Source organism: Antennarius striatus, chromosome 10 (assembly GCF_040054535.1).
Source record: "Antennarius striatus isolate MH-2024 chromosome 10, ASM4005453v1, whole genome shotgun sequence".
Taxonomy (NCBI): domain Eukaryota; kingdom Metazoa; phylum Chordata; class Actinopteri; order Lophiiformes; family Antennariidae; genus Antennarius; species Antennarius striatus.
In genome coordinates this window covers 20,576,876-20,593,744 of record NC_090785.1, presented here as the reverse complement: position 1 = coordinate 20,593,744, position 16,869 = coordinate 20,576,876, and the positions used below count along the sequence as shown (strand labels likewise).

Genomic DNA, 16,869 nt, shown 5'->3' with positions numbered 1-16,869 from the left:
ACGGGTCAGTTGGGGTAGTTGGATTCAGGAGTTCCTCAAAGTGTTCCTTCCACCGACCGACAACCTCCTCAGTCGAAGTCAACAGTGTCCCATCTTTGCTGTATACAGCTTGGATGGTTCCCCGTTTCCCCCTCCTGAGGTGTCGGACAGTCCTCCAGAACAACTTTGGTCCCGTGCAATAGTCTTTCTCCATGGCCTCTACGAACTCCTCTCACACCCTCTGTTTTGCCTCCATCACAGCCGAGGCTGCAGTCCTTTTGGCCTGTCGGTACCCTGCAACTGCTTCAGGAGTCCCCAGGGACAACATGCCCCTGAAGGCCTCCTTCTTCAGTCGGACGCCTTCCCTGACCACCGGGGTCCACCACGGTGTTTGAGGGTTACTGCCCCTTGAGGCAACCAAGACCTTGAGACCACAGCTCTCAGCTGCAGCTTCAGCAATGGAAGTTTTGAACATTGACCATTCAGGTTCAATGCCCCCAGCCTCCACAGGGATGCACGAGAAGCTCCTTCGGAGATGTGAATTGAAGGCCTCACGGACAGAGTCCTCCTCCAGACGTTTCCAGTTCACCCGCACTACTCGTTTGGGCGTACCAGGTCTATCCAAAGGTTTCCTCCGCCAACGGACCCAACTCAAGTGGTGATCAGTTGACAGCTCTGCCCCTCTCTTCACCCGAGTGTCCAAAACACACGATCGAAGGTCAGATGATACGATCACAAGATCAATCATTGACCTCCGACCCAGGGTGCTCTGGTACCAGGTACACTTATGAGCATCCTTGTGTTCGAACATGGTGTTAGTTATAAACAATCCATAACTAGCACAGAAGTCCAACAACATAACACCGCTCGGGTTCAGATCAGGGAGGCCATTCCTCCCAATAACGCCCCTCCAAGTGTCTCCATCATTGCCGACGTGTGCATTGAAGTCCCCCACGAGAACAATGGAGTCCCCTGCAGGGATCGCTTCAAGGACCCCATTTAGGGACCCCAAGAAGGCCGAATACTCTGAACTGATATTTGGTGCATAGGTACAAATAACAGTCAGAGTTCCCCCCCCCCACAGCCTTAAGGCGTAGGGAAGCGACCCTCTCATCCACCGGGGTAAACCCCAACACAGCGGCGCTCAGCCAGGGGATTGTGAGTATCCCCACACCCGCCCTGCGCCTCACGCCTGACGCAACTCCGGAGTAAAACAAGGTCCAACCCCTATCCAGGAGTTTGGATCCACAACCGAGGCTATGCGTGGAGGTAAGCCCCACCAGATCCAACTGGTAACGCTCCACCTCCAACACAAGCTCAGGCTCCTTCCCCCCCAGTGAGGTGACATTCCACGTCCCCAAAGCCAACTTCGGCTGCCCGGGTCTGGTCCGTCGTGGCCCCCTGTCGTCACTGCCACCCATATGGCAGCGCACCTGACCCCATCGGTCTGCCCTGCGGGTGGTGGGTCCACAGGGATGGGAAGAATCCACGTTGCCTTTTCGGGCTGAGCCCGGCCGGGCCCCGTGGCAGACCCACCCCCAGGCGCTCGCTGACGGGCCCTCCGTCCAGGCCTGGCTCCAGATGTGGGCCCCAGGCTTCCTCCGGGCAGGGTCGCATTTTTCCCTTTCCGATTTATCATGGGATCTTCTGAACCATTCTTTGTCTGGCCCTTCACCTGAGACCTGTTTGCCTTGGGTGACCCTACCAGGAGTACAAGACTCCCGACAACATAGCTCCCAGGGTCCTTAGGGCACACAAATCTCTCCACCACGATAAGGTGATGGTTCCTTTTGTCCATTGTTTAATCAGAAATTCCAAAACTCCAGATACAGGCAAAAATCGAGACAGAAAAACGCAGGCAGAAACGAGACAGAACTACAATTCGGAACTACAAAACAAACCGGCAAAGAACACAGGCTGAACCTGGCTTAAAAAGTCTTATGTTAATCACCCTGATCAAGTCCAGGTGTGGAGCCCAACAACAGGTGTGGAGCCCAGCAACAGGTGTGGAGTCAAGACTCCACCCACAAGTTTGGCCTCTCCTCCTGCCACACACCAGCACAGCACCACCGAACTGTGACAGATACCAGTGACTCCAGACTTCAGGGGCAGAACTGTGTGTTCAATGGGTCACGGAGTTCAACGGATCATGCTACTGACATGCTGATGCCAACCTGCTGTCTAGTGATCAGTGTATGAATTTATAGAAGACATAGCAACTGACAGCAAGCTACTGTTGATGTCTGCTGACGTCCGTAGCCTCTAGTCTGTGTAACAGATCAGCCTGTTTAAGTCATGTCAGTCACACAACAAAGAGCTACATCCTGTGTTTTAAAATCATTTTGGGGTGGTTCCATCCTTTAAACTAGTGTCTGTTTTTCAGAGACACTGTGGAATCTGAAGCAGTCAAACTGGTTGTTGACTGCTTTTCTTTCAATGTGAGGCAACAACTCTTGGAGAAGGTCAGACTGTCTGAATCCTCTTTCATCATCTGTAGTTTCTAAGATAGTTTCAGTTGGCATGTCCCAGAATAGTTTGATGCGTTTCCACCAACTCATACTGAACATTCACCCAACTTAATGAGAGCATAAAGCAGCAAGTCTCTGATCGGATCCACCATCACAGAATCTCCAGTGTTGAAGCTTTTACTCTCTGAAGCAGTTCTGTATCAGTTTGAAAGGTGACGTCCTTCAGGACCAACAATGTGTACAATAGGGGTTTGATGAACTTCTATGGAGAAATAAATCCTGTTTCCCCTGAAGATGGCTACAACTCAGACAGTGGTCCAGTCAGAGGTGTTTAATTTGTGTTTTGTCTTTCAGATCAATTCTTACAAGGAGTTCAAGCATCTCAAAAGAGAAAATGCCAAGGTAACTCTGGCAACCATGTTTAATCCACACCGGTGGGGTTGCTCCAAAGTTGGAAATGTTTGGTCCTTGAAATTTCTCCACAACAATAGAGGACCTGTGATGTGGATGTAGTCCTGTACATAATTTCTTATGAACCCTGTTGTTGTCTGTGTATGTGCCAGGTCTTCTCCTTGATACGTAAAAACACAGAGAGAGTGTTTGAAGCCAAATATGAGGTGAGACCAAGTCTTTAGTCTTCATTTAATCCTTGTCTATCTATAAACTAAAAAAATAACCATATTTAAAGACTGCTATAATTGAATAAAGGTTGTTTGCTCAGGGTGGAGCGGCAGGCCAGCTCGCTCCAGAAGGAGAACGATGAACTGGAACCCAGGTTAGCTGATCTGGGATGAGGCCAGGCTTTCCTTTGTGACATCAGAGAGCTCAACAGACGATTCGTGGATGTCCAGCACAAGCAAGAAAAATAAAATAATAAAAATTAAAAATGAACTTACATCAATAAAATAAACTTCAATTTGATATTTATATTTTATTTACACAAGCCACACGGAGCTGCAGCTACATGTACAAAAAGCTTATTGTAAGATAACAAACACAACAAGGATCCTAAATCCCACACAGTAGATTTGTATGGAGTGGTGATGCGTTTCTTAAATGATGGTGATTTGTTTCCTTCTGCTCTTCAGTACGGGGCGACCAGTTTACCGGCTCTGCTACTGGAGGCGAAGCAGATTCAGTCATCAGAGCAGCAACTGAGAGGAATCAACAACCACAAAGAGGAAATCCTGAAGAACAGGACACTGATATCATGACTTGTGACACACACACACACACACACACACACACACACACACACGCATACTGTCGACTCTCAAGACAACAGTGTTTTAAGATGTAAAAATGGAAAATAAATTTAAATTCTATGTCGTTGTCTGAATTTTATTGAGTATTCTGTGTTCACAGAGGAGGGTCTTCCACCATGATTAACTGCTTGGACAAGTGCTGCATTTGGACCCAATTTTTAGACAAAGCATCTCAAGAACAAAAAAAGGTCCAATGAGGATGAAAATATCACCAATACATTTAGCGGTAAAGACATTAAAAATATTTTGAGATGTAATGATTGTCAGCTTATTAGAATAAATCTTATTGCACATTTCTATGCATTTTATGAGCAGTCTATTCACAGCATATGTAATTTAAATATTGCCTTTGCAGGATTATAAACATGTTACAAATAACGCTATTTTTAATATTTTATGAGGGCAGAAATTCTGAACACTTCATAAACCGAAGAACGCAAAGTTCACTATTTGAAAGGTTTTATAGGTTCTATTTAGTCAAATGGATTTGCATTTAATACTGTTTATATTGTAATTTTATACTGTTTATATTTTAATTTAGTATATGTACTGTTAATGCTACATGTGTCTGTTAATGTAGTGTATGTCTTGTGGTATGTCCTTTGTTTTTTTTTCCTGGTGTTTGGCTGAGCAGTGGATATGTGCAATTTCCTCCGGGATTATTAAAGTATCTATCTATCTATATTTGTTGAATGACTACAAACAAGTTAGAAACAGAAATAAAAATGAGCTGTTTTTACAAAAGATGTGCAGCACTGGCACAAGCTTTTATGCGTTGATGACTGAAAGAAATATCAATTAGTTCAGCATCAATAAACGTCTCTGCTCTATATGGATGGATCCTTAAGGAGAAAGATAAAGGGAGGGAGGTAGAAATAAGAGCTTTTAGTTCCAATTTGAAAGTTTGGTTGTGTTGGCGGCACGGTGGCACAGTGGGTAGCGCTGTCGCCGCATAACAAGATGGCTCCCCATTCGAGTCCCGGTCTGTGCGGAATTTGCATGTTCTTCCTGTGTTTTCGTGTGTGGCAAGGCAAGCGGTGTGAAGCAGTTGCTGACAACACCACCTAGGGACTTTCACCTCAGGATATAAACAAGATTTACAAATAACTAGGCTTCAATTTGGACCAAGGCACACAGTTCAAGAAATTCCACAGAACCAGAGTGTGATTTCCAATTATAAAAATACTTTTTATTAACCAATTATGAGCAACAGACTAAATTAATACTAACGAACATGGTGGTAAGGGGTGTTATGAGGAATTACCAAAAAAAGGGACAGGGCTGGGGCTTACCACGACAGCGGTAACAAAAAGGGGAGAGATCCAAAAACTACACTGCACCAGTGACACAGCAAACCAAAAAAAAAAAAAACGTGAATAAAGAACCACCACCAGGGGAACCGCTGCTGCTCTATGCCCTCAGCACCTGTCAAAGAAAAAGAACACAATTAGAAACACAAAATCAAGGCAACCCTCACACACTATAACCAAATGTCAGTGGCCCCAAATTAAACTGTTCTAACACACAAATTATCAAAAAGTGGAGAAAAAAAGATTACTAAACAATAAATCAATTATAACCCACAAAACTTATCAATAATAATTCAACGAAAGAAATAACAAATGACTAAACTCAAGGAATTGAGAGTCTGCCCCTCCAATTAAAACCACTCTCCAGAGATGATGGCTCAGCGTCTATGAGAGGGTCGGGACGCCCTCTCTTGGCTCACGTTGAGAACTTTTGTGAATGCCGCATTGTACGGCTTTTGACCACCGTTAATGGAGCCTAGTCCAATATGGGCCGAATCAGCGCCGAATTACGGTGATTAAAGTCTCCAGACGAGCCAAACCCCAGACGAAGGAGAAAGAAGAACGATGGCCCAAAACAGCAGCGAGGCTCACAGCGGCAATGACGTCCGCGCACGGAGGGCAGGATCGAGGTGTCGCACGCGGCAGGAGGACGCCCGCTGCACCAGACTACACCAGCGATGGCCTCAGGAAGCGCACCGCGCGCACACCGGCCCAAGGGAGACCGCCCAGCTCCCGGTAACACCACACTTTGTTCTGAAACCCAATCGGCTGACCGCGAGACGCTGCCACGTACGGCTGTCGGCTCCGTAAAGGAGGGAGAGGAAGCGGAAAAGACGGAGAAGGGTCCGACCAGGTCTACTTATAGGTGGCCACTCGCTGATTGTCTGCCACACTGCCCCTCACGGTGGGGAGTGTAGAGCTATCCTACCACATGTGGATTCCCTCCGGTTTCCTCTCACCTCCAAAAACATACGCTTTAAGTTAATTGGCAGTTCCAAATTGCCCGTAGTGTGTGAGTGTGCATGGTTGTCTGGCTCTATGTGGCTCTGCGTTGCACTGGCGTCGCGCCTGGAGTGTCCCTCGCCTCACACTCTATGCCAGCTGGGATAGACTCAAGCTCCCCGCGACCTACTACAGCGGATAAAGCGGTTCGGAGGATGATGAATGGATACTGTATGGTTGTGACGCAGCCCGTAACGTCATCCAGGTTAAAGTGTTCCTCCCGCCCACACAGGCAGCAGTGCTGCTGATTGGCTAAGGCTGTCAGGACTCGGACACTTCCTTGTTAGTGCTAGTTTTCAGCACCAAGACGTAGCGTCTGTGACACAGTTTTACAGAACAGGTACGTTTATGTCAGAGTTACTATTATTTATTTCAGAGTTACTATTGTTTATTTCAGAGTTATCATTGTGAACTGTCCATTCTGACGGTGAGCGACTATTGAGTTAGGTAACATGTTACTGACACACTAACGCCAGTTCGCGAGTCTTGTGGTTTTGAAAATGAACTTACCTCAAAGAAACAACTTCCTCTGACCCACATTATAGTTTAGCTGTTGTACAATGGGTCCGCCGTCTTTACACAGAATTTCGTCTAAATTCGAGTTGCTGTCCTACTTCTCTGTCATGACTTTCAGTTTTGTTTTAGTTATGTATGGTATGTATCTATTATGGGTTATTGAATCGATAAGCGAGTTAAAGATTACATTAAACTACACAGGAGATGAGTGACTTGTATTCACACATTTGGTGTTCATCAATAGTCACTGATCAATCACTGCTCCAACCCAAAACTGTAGAATGACTGATGGAATGAGTGGAAATAGGTTTGGATTAAACTGGTGTGAATGGAAGAAATGAAACACAGTGTGTTCTCCCATGTGGTCAGATCTGAAGATGGCTGAGCAGCGCGATGATCCTGAAGTTCAGGGTGGTGATGACACACCGGATGCTCTGAAAATCTTTACAAGACGGTAATTACTCTCCAAACCAAGGACTCATCTAATTACCAGAACATGTTTTGTCTCAAAATTTTGAACATTTCTATCTGCTTGTGTTGTATCAATGCATCTTGAGATGCTCCAAAAGTCACTTGGTATGTGATTCGTTAAACAACACGGCACAAACTGTGGTTAAACAAGCCTCTGCAGATCAGAGAATAGCGAGCAATCATTACACTTGTCGGAACATGAACGCGATGAGAACAAGTTCCTCCAGTCTCAAATCAAAGTGTGTGTGTGTGTGTGTGTGTGTGTGTGTGTGTGTGTGTGTGTGTGTGTGTGTGTGTGTGTGTGTTTACGTGTGTCTTCAGGCAGAAGGACAAGGACACAAAAACTGCTGATGACATGGACACCAGCAGCAGTAGGAAAGCAGAATTCGACGCCTACAGTTACAAGATGAACTACCCCAGCATCGGAACCTGTGTGATTATCAACAATAAGAACTTCCACCGCAGCACACGTAAACACACTCCTTCAGCCATTCAGTAGTGCAAAAACTCCTCCCTCCAGGCAGAACCTGTACAGGTCTGTTCAGCAGGCTGGACACATAGTCATAGTCAACTTCATCGTTAAATGTACCTTATATGCATGATATACAGCACAGATGAAATTACAGTCCTCTCAGACCCACAGGCAGTAAATGCCAACCCGTCCGAGAGTTTAGTGGAAAGGAGTTCAATAGTTACTTTGTGATTTGGGAGAATCTTCCTGAACCTTGTTTACATGTTAATGGGATGTCTCCTGGAACGTGCTCCATCCATCTGCTTTGTTTAGTGGAAATCTATCTGCTATATTTTTGTATTATCCTGCAGAAAAACAAATTAACAGACGGGGGCAACAGTGTCCATGGTGGAGGTAGCAAGTCACACAAATCTGATTGTATTTCATGACATGAATGTTTCATAATCATGTAGATGTCTCACTATTCTTATGCATGTCGATGCATCCATTTGTGTTAATAGAAATAGGTATGATTTAAATGTCCACAAGCCATATGGACGTGTTTCAGCTGTGAACGAGACTGGCTGCAGTCTAATGTTAAAACTATTGTCTCTCTTTACGGAATAAAACTTGTTTCCCAAGTAAATCAAAACAGACCCGTTATTGAGTGCTAAGCTTGTCATTGACATTGAAGGTTTCTTCACTGTGTTCCTCTAGAAATGAGTCCTCGCAGCGGGACAGACGTGGATGCAGCCAAAGCCATGAAGACATTCTCCAGTTTGGGTTATAAAATCAGATTTGCCAACGATCAGACCAAAGCACAAATGACTCAACTGCTGTCCACTGGTAAAAGAAACTACAGTTTTTCATACATTCAGAGTTATCAGTGTGACTGTTCACGGTCAGAGTAATGCTTTCAGTCAATTTCAGAGCTAATAATCAATTATTGTGTGGATTTTGCTGTGTTTATATAGACCACATTGACACAGGACCCTCGTTGGTAAACTTAACAGTTAACATGGAAAAGGATTTTCTGTGGCAAAAACCCCAAAAAGTGGGGACATTTTGAAAACCGTCGATAAATTCAGAATTCAATGATTTTCAAAGGAAATATAATTGAATATAGAATAAAGACAAGTTTGATCAATATTCAGACCGATGAACTTTATTGTTGAGCATTTAAAATTGAATTCTGTCACGTTCTTTCTTTCAAACGACTTCAGTGGTTCCACAGGTGTAGACTGCAGCTAGGCCGCTTCAGCAGCCTGACTGTCCTACTCCGAAGCTCCGCTGCTGCTCATGTTGGAGATTTTATGTCCGTAGATGCAGCATGGAATGTTTTCATGAATGATTCTTTGATAAAGTGCTTTTGAGTCCATTTAGTGAAATGATTCATGGAATTATTTGGCTTTTAAATAGAGTACTGCCCGAGGGGTTGAAGGTCACAGTCATTCAGTGTTTGTTTTCATCTATGTCTCTTGCGTGCAGAAATGTCCCCAGTTAAGTTGATGTCTCTGAATCGTTAATGATTTTACGGTTTGTATTTGGAGATGTCCTCAAATTCCTTCCAATCGTGCATTTACAAATTAAATTACACTGTGACAAATTCAATGTGGAATGTTGTCGAGAAAAAACATGACACTAAAATGTAGTTCAAAGTAAACACATGAATTTATTCCAAATCGGAGACATAAAATGTGTCAATCAACAGGTGATCCCATCTCCTCGTGGTTAGGTGCAATTTTGTCCTCTCATGGATGATGACTGCTGTGATAGTCACCTATGACTGAGCATGCTCCCATACCCAGAATGGGTATGGGATGGGTATGAAGCAAAGAGTAATGGAACCGTCTGTAAGCTGGTTTACAGAGAAGTTCCTTCAGCACAACCGGAGCTCAGACTCAGTTCTATCTGGTAAAGCACAGCTCCCAATGGCTCGCAGTAATCAGCCAATCAGAACGTATTCTGTTTCTGGATGATTCCTTAAATTGACCCAATCGCCAGACATCTTCTGTGTTCTTCAGGGTTGAACCTGAGCTGGTAAATCGGATAGGAAGTCAGAGTAGAATGACCTTGAGTATTGTTGGTGGCTAAACTCGATTCCCTGAAATCAGAGAGGACTAAAGTTTCAACACTTTTCATTGATTCAGAATAAATTACAGTTTTTTCTGCACTATAAGGCACACCTAAAAGCCTAAAATTTTCTCATAAACCCGTAGTGCGCCTTATAATCCGGTGCGTCTTATATATGGATTAATATTCATATTAATATTGGTTAAAAACATGGTCACTGAAAAAAAGCCGGCAGTCTGGCGGCCAGTCATGCCGCACTCCGCCACCAGAGGTGCACCCTCACAAGGCACTCGGGCCTACGCCCCCTAACAACTGTAATCAAGGGAGGTCACCGAAGTCCCGGCTCTGACTGAGCTGCTCTCAGACGGTAGAGCAGACTGTTGGAGCACCGGTAATTACGTAGCAAAACATGAGGAACTTTCAACAGTTCTATTAATAAAGTTTGACTGACTGATCTCAGTATTTCCTAACCATTTGGCATCGGAAATAACCCACTTTAAACTCAATATTGGTCTTAAAAATGCCATTGCGCTGTCATCTGGAATCTAGTGACGGTCCATTCTATTAGTCTGTGGAAACACACATTTAGAAACTGACATAAAGGTGAATTAAAGACCCTCAAAACTGAACTTCCAGCCCTTTCTGAAATTCCAAGAGCAGAGTCACTGCTAGACAAAGGTGCCAACGGGCGTGCTGCATTGATTTACAAATGTAGTTGATAGCTCTGGGCGGGCGGCGGAGGGGCGCATTCAGGCTTGTGTATTCTGTCTGCAGCAACGTGCTGTGATATTCACGGTGGTGAGACACCGACGTTAAAGTCAGTTCTAGGAGTAAAACAGCGTCAAATTTGCCAGTAAATTAGAAGCCTGACATTAAAAACTAGTTAAAAAATTGTTTAGGACACACGAAATAGCTGTACCTCACCTCCGACTGGACTACCGATCAATCGAAACAATATTTAATTAATAAACGAAGACGAACATCGGAGCTTAAATATCTGCTTCGAACTTCAGATCAGGAAATAATCCGCTCTCTTCGCACTGACTGCACTCGTAATGAATTTAACCAGTTTTTAATGTCAGGTTTTTTTGTACTTCTTTCCAAGATGGCAAAGTGATGAAGTGATCAGGTTTCCATGATGAGGCTCAGAATGGCTCATTGATATAACAATAGGGGCCATTCAAAGGTAGTCAGGAAGTCATGAATTAAATCATGACTGTCTGAGCAGCATGGCTCTATGTAGTGGACGGATTGCGCAACTACAGCCGCTGCATTTAAACAAATAAATTTTATTTATTTTTATTTCGTGCGCCTTATATATGAAATATATTATAAAACAAATTATCGAGGGTGCGCCTTATAGTGCGGAAATACTGTAAATGCCAAAACACTCAGGCGACTAAGACTCAACTAATAAACCAGCTGACTTTTACACCATGTAAAAGAAAAGTATGATAATGTGGCATGTAGGAGGAATCCTGTATTCTCATGCACACCATTATTGCAAGACCTTCTTCTTTTCCTTTCGGCTTTTCCCTTCAGGGGTCGCCACAGCGAATCAATTTCCTCCATCTAGCCCTGTCCTTTGAATCCTCTTCTCTCACACCAACTACCTTCATGTCCTCTTTCACTACATCCATAAACCTCCTCTTTGGTCTTCCTCTAGGCCTCCTGCCTGGCAGTTCAAAACTCAACATCCGTCTACCAATATGTTCACTATCTCTCCTCTGGACATGTCCAAACCATCTCAGTCTGGCCTCTCTCACTTTATCTCCAAAACTTCTAACATGTGCTGTCCCTCTGATGTACTCATTCCTGATCCTATCCATCCTGGTCACTCCCAGAGAGAACCTCAGCATCTTCATCTCTGCTACCTCCAGCTCTGTCTCCTGTCTTTTCCTCAGTGACACTGTCTCTAGACCAAACAACATTGCTGGTCTCACCACAGTTTTGTACACCTTTCCTTTCATTTTAGCTGAAACTCTTCTATCACACATCACACCTGACACTTTCCTCCACCCGTTCCATCCTGCCTGGACACGCTTCTTCACCTCTTTTCCACATTCTCCGTTGCTCTGGACTGTACTTAAAAGTACTTAAAATCCTCCACCTTCTTGATCTCTTCTCCCTGTAACCTCACTCTTCCACTTGGGTCCCTCTCATTCACACACATGTACTCTGTCTTACTGCGGCTAACCTTCATTCCTCTCCTTTCCAGGATAAACCTCCACCTCTCTAGCTTCTCCTCCACCTGTTCCCTGCTCTCACTGCAGATCACAATGTCATCTGCAAACATCATAGTCCATGGAGATTCCTGTCTAACCTCGTCTGTCAGCCTGTCCATCACCATAGCGAACAAGAAGGGGCTCAGAACTGATCCCTGATGCAGTCCCACCTCCACCTTGAACTCCTCTGTCACTCCTACAGCACACCTCACCACTGTCTTACAGTCCTCATACATGTCCTGCACCGCTCTAACATACTTCTCTGCCACTCCAGACTTCCTCATTCAATACCACAGTTCCTCTCTGGGCACCCTGTCGTAAGCTTTCTCCAGATCTACAAAAACACAATGCAGCTCCCTCTGGCCTTCTCTATTCTTCTCTATCAACATCCTCAACGCAAATACTGCATCTGTAGTACTCTTTTTTGGCATGAAACCATACTGACCTTATCCCTGTTAATAATATGTGGTGCATGATTGAGACTTCAAGTCTGCTGAGGAACTCATGTCTTATATCTGTCTTATATTTTATGAAGTCTTATATATAGTCTTATGTCAGCTAAGGATAGAAAAGAATTTCATTGTTTGGACTCCAGCAGTTATTAAAAGCGTATTTCTCTGTCCCAAAATGTCTGTGACTAAATAGGTTCATGTTCCTACCGAGTGTGTTTGAGGAAAAGGCCTTCAGGTTGAAGCTTCAATCCCTTTTAAGATGCCTTTACTTTGTGAGAATTGAACGTGGTACCTGCTGACGGATAAGGATGTATTGATTTTTCACCTGTAACGTCAGTCCTTCTGCTGTCCGCTGGTTTTTAGTATCTCAGGAGGACCACCGTGACAGTGCATCGTTTGCCTGTGTGCTGCTGAGTCATGGAGATGAGGGGGTGATCTATGGAACTGATGGTCCTGAGAAGTTTGAGAACCTGACTAAATTCTTTAAAGGAGATCGCTGCATGAGTCTGGTGGGCAAACCCAAACTCTTCTTCATACAGGTCAGTGACATCATGTGCTCTCATCTGAGTTTTCATCACCAGCCTGTTGCTCACTACCCTGAGGATGAAGAGGGGGACACAGCAGCGCATCAAGAGTTCTATTCTACACTAAGAACCCCCGTTTCACTTAACACATTTATGTTTATTTATGAATAGATGGAGTAGAATAAGATTTACAGTTAAGCGATGAAAAAATTATAGTTAATAATTCAGTTTAGTATCAGTGGGATACTGGGTAGACCCGCTGTTTGAGTGTTTCATAACTTTAGATCTTTTTTTTCTTCTGAGTAAAAAATAATTATTTTACTGCCTAGAAGAGATTCTCTGTATGTTGTTGTATAAAAGTAAAGAACAAACAAACATGTAAAGGCAAATAGTGCAAACTCGGAAAGAAAAAACTGGATGCATATCAGGAAATGTGTACAGTAAATAATAAAACCAGGAATGTGTAAATTATTAACTAACGGTAAGGTTTTATGCTTTTACTGTCTTTTTACCACATGCTAAGGTTTAAATAACACAAGTTTTATTCAAGAGGTGGTGCAGTGGGTGGCACTGTCGCCTCACAGCAAGGCAATTCCGGGTTCACATTCCCCTCTGTGCAGAGTTTGCATGTTCTCCCTCTGTCTGCGTGGGTTCACTCAGGATTCTCCGGCTTCCTCCCACCTCCAAAACATGCGCTTCAGGTTAATTGGCTGGTCCCAAATTGACCATAGGTATGAGTGTGTGCGCATGTGGTTGTCTGCATCTCTGTGCGGCTCCGCGGTGCACTGGTGTCACTCCCGGAGTTTCCCCCGCCTCACGCTGTAAGCCAGCTGGATAGGCTCCAACTCCCCGTGACCCACAACAGCAGATAAAGCAGTAGTAGAAAATGGATGGATGGAAGTTTTATTCAAGTGAAAAAGTCAAAATGGGCTGTTGTCACAGAGATGCCACCATGTATGGTGCTTGGTTTAAAGTCCACGGTAAAGAGAGTGGAATGTCCACTCAGGACATCCCACTCTCTGTTGCTGGTTACATGCTGTCCTCTGTGCACACACAGTGAATCATGTGACACTAAGGGGGTTTGGACCTTCCTCCATTGAACTGTGTGTGTGTGGTGGGCTTGGATCCGGTCCTCTGTTACCTCTGATCATTAATTGATAGGCTGAAGGTTTTTGGGGTTCTACCTCACAGAGATTACCAGCATCAGGAGCTGTCTCAGCCACTGAACACCATTATTATTAATTGTTATATCATCAATGATTGACTTCATTATTCATTTATTATGTGTACAGTTCCGAAGGTCACACAGGCAGCGGTAAAGGAGCTGTCCATGTGGTGTGACTCTCTGAATCAGACGGAATAAATGTGTCCAGATGATTCCTGATCCGATGTGAAGCAGCTTCTCTAATAAGAACAACACACCATTTAAAAAATCTGAATAAACACTCTAATGCTAACGACTTTAGACCACATCTTTGTTCTTCATGGGTCCATGATGGTGTTGCCTCACTGTGAAGGTCCTGAACAAAGGTTGGACTCTCGCAGCGACTCTCCTGTCCCCTCCAGGCGTGCCGCGGTACAGCACTGGATGATGGCGTAAGCATCGAGACTGACAGCGTGAGCGAGCAGACATCAGAGAGAATTCCTGTGGAGGCAGATTTCCTCTATGCTTATTCCACCGCTCCAGGTAACTCCTCCCACGGAGAAACTAATGAATAGTCATTAAATGTCATGAGTGCCCGCCAGTAAATGTGAACTGGGTTATGTTCTGGTTCTGCTTTATGACATAACAGTTAACTGTCCTGCAGGCTACTACTCGTGGAGAAACACAGCCAACGGTTCCTGGTTCATGCAGTCCGTGTGTGAGATGTTGGAAAATTACAAAGGAAAGCTTGAACTCATGCAGATCATGACCAGAGTCAACCGCAAGGTGGCGCTACACTTTGAGTCTCAGTCCAACCTCAGTGGATTTGGAGGCAAGAGGCAGATCCCCTGTATCGTCTCCATGTTAACCAAAGACTTCTACTTCCCTGTCTAGAGAAGACTGTTTTAAATACCTGTGAGGAGCTGAATCAAAGCACCGTGTGGGTATTTCACGTCCAAAGTGTCTGATTTTTGCTCTCCAGATACCAAGATGTTGCATTGCCTATGGGAAACAGGACGATGCTAGATTTAGTGTGACTGGAGAAGTTGTCCATGTTTGGGGAAAGGGAACAGATCAGGGAGGCTCGTGCTCAGCTTTCTTGGATGTCTTCTGTTAAAGAAAACCATAAACCTCTTTAAAAATAGTTTCTTGATCAGTGTTGAGGGTGTTCGGATGCGTCAGAGATGTGTTTGTTGGGGTTGTTTCAGAGATTACATGCTGACGGAGGCAGCTACGCTGGGTTAGGGTGTTCCTACACTGTTAGCTGGCTGAACAACTGGCCCCGTCCCTGAATGCACAAGTTTTCTTTATGTGGTTGTAAGTGCACCAGCACATCAATAACAGCTACATATACAGGGGTATTTGTGAAGGTGAATGCTAAACAATGTGTCATTCATTGCTGAAAATAAAAATAAAGAAATAGTTTGTTGACATTGTTGTCCTTTCAATTTCCTGATCATGTTTGACTCGTTGACAAATCTGTGGCATTAGGTTTGTGTCCAAATGAGATTTCTATTTTTAGCTCAAAGTTTATTCAGCATCATTATCAGAACGCTGTATTGGTTCCCTAGGGGAAATTGCTTTTTGTTACAGCTGCTCTGTTTCAGAATTTAAGGACAAAGTCAGAATAAGAATAGAGAATATACAGTAGAATCAAGAAAAAAGAGCAAAGGCAAGAATAGATAAATAAAAGGATGAATAGAATAATGTGTAAACATATGTACAGATATCCAGATTTACTCTCCGCTTCACTCCTCTATCATCACTACACGTCAAGGTGATGAGGAGGTTTGATGTCCACAGGCAGGAAATATTTCCTCTGGCATTCAGTATCTTTAGGAAGCTTCATCCTACTACCGTTCTGTACAGTGTTTGTGGGAGGGCTTATTAAAAGAAACTACAGTACCAATTTCCATTTGTTTACTTTTAATACAAGTGATTTGACCCTCTTGAAATGAAAAACACTAAATTCTTGTTCTTCACGAGATGTGTAGTATGTTATTTAAGTGAGGGTCCTGCTTTGGCCTCGGTGAGGTCCAGTTGTGGCCTGACTGAGGGTCCTGTTCTGGGAGAAATGATACATACTGTATACACTTTTCAGACATAACATGTTGTTTACATTAAAACATTCACATTTTGCACAATGATCTGTGTTGTTGCTTGTGATACAGTGTAAATGCATGTAACTTTTTGTCTATAAAGTAACTACTCCTTTTTTTATTAGCATTTCTACGACCCATAAATTATCTAGTAGTAACAGCATTCAATGATTAATATCCATAAATTTAAAAAAAAATCTTAATAAATGTCATTAGAATATGCACAAATCTGACTTAAATTTTATGTTATTTTTCAAGTGGTGTTGAGGGGCTGTCATGGATGACACGCCTCTTTAACACTGTGTGGAAGTCTGGGACAGTGCCGAAAGAGTGGCAGACTGGGGTGGTGGTTCCTCTTTTTAAAAAGGGGGACCAGAGGGTGTGTGCCAACTACATGGGCATCACACTCCTCAGCCTCCCGGGGAAAGTTTACTCCAAAGTGCTGGAAAGGAGGGTCCGGCCGATTGTCGAGTCTCGGATTGAGGAGGAACAATGTGGGTTCCGTCCTGGTCGTGGAACAACGGACCAGCTTTTTACTCTCACAGGGATCCTAGAGGGGGCTTGGGAGTATGCCCATCCAGTCTACATGTGTTTTGTAGACTTGGAGAAGGCATATGATCGTGTCCCCAGGGATATACTGTGGGAAGAATTGCGGGAGTATGGGGTGAGGGGGCCTCAGGGCCATCCAATCCCTGTACGCCCAAAGTGAGAGCTGCGTTCGGGTTCTCGGCAGTAAGTCGAACTTGTTCCGAGTAGCTGTTGGCCTTCGCCAGGGCTGCGCTATATCACCAATTGTGTTTGTGATTTTCATGGACAGGATATCGAGGCGTAGTCGTGGTGAGGAGGGTTTACAGTTTGGTGCCCTGAGGATTGCATCACTGCTTTTTGCA

General features: G+C 44.2%; 2 protein-coding genes across 14 annotated transcripts in view; both read left to right on the top strand.

Annotated features, from left to right (window-relative positions):
• The window catches only part of LOC137602366 (long-chain-fatty-acid--CoA ligase 1-like), a 58,393-nt gene extending 54,061 nt beyond the window's left edge, over positions 1-4,332 (top strand). For 3 of the 12 annotated variants that reach the window (XM_068325014.1, XM_068325011.1, XM_068325017.1), the window contains 4 exons: positions 2,802-2,849; positions 3,011-3,064; positions 3,169-3,222; positions 3,536-4,332. The gene's annotated coding sequence lies outside the window, so the exon portion shown is untranslated. Of the gene's footprint in view, positions 1-2,362; positions 2,850-3,010; positions 3,065-3,168; positions 3,223-3,535 lie in introns of all 12 variants that reach the window. The other 9 variants (XM_068325024.1, XM_068325022.1, XM_068325013.1 and 6 more) reach the window with 8 other exon arrangements.
• A 1,298-nt stretch (positions 4,333-5,630) lies between these two features.
• LOC137602368 (caspase-3-like) lies at positions 5,631-15,311 on the top strand. Of its 2 annotated transcripts, none has more exons than XM_068325025.1 (7): positions 5,631-5,757; positions 6,910-6,994; positions 7,333-7,481; positions 8,180-8,308; positions 12,576-12,751; positions 14,303-14,423; positions 14,545-15,311. In XM_068325025.1, the coding sequence occupies exons 1-7, from the start codon at positions 5,700-5,702 to the stop codon at positions 14,772-14,774; spliced, it is 948 nt and encodes a 315-aa protein (XP_068181126.1). In that variant the 5' UTR covers positions 5,631-5,699; the 3' UTR covers positions 14,775-15,311. The 2 variants fall into 2 exon arrangements, with proteins under 2 accessions (XP_068181126.1, XP_068181127.1); XM_068325026.1 differs by lacking the exon at positions 5,631-5,757 and adding an exon at positions 5,989-6,364.
• Positions 15,312-16,869: the final 1,558 nt, after the last annotated feature.

Coding starts and splice junctions, on each gene's coding strand:
- LOC137602368 (XM_068325025.1), top strand. CDS start 5,700: ATGGCCTCAGGAAGCGCACCGCGCGCACACCGGCCCAAGGGAGACCGC. Junction 5,758..6,909: donor GGGAGACCGCCCAGCTCCCG/GTAACACCACAC, acceptor CCATGTGGTCAG/ATCTGAAGATGGCTGAGCAG. Junction 14,424..14,544: donor TGCTTATTCCACCGCTCCAG/GTAACTCCTCCC, acceptor ACTGTCCTGCAG/GCTACTACTCGTGGAGAAAC.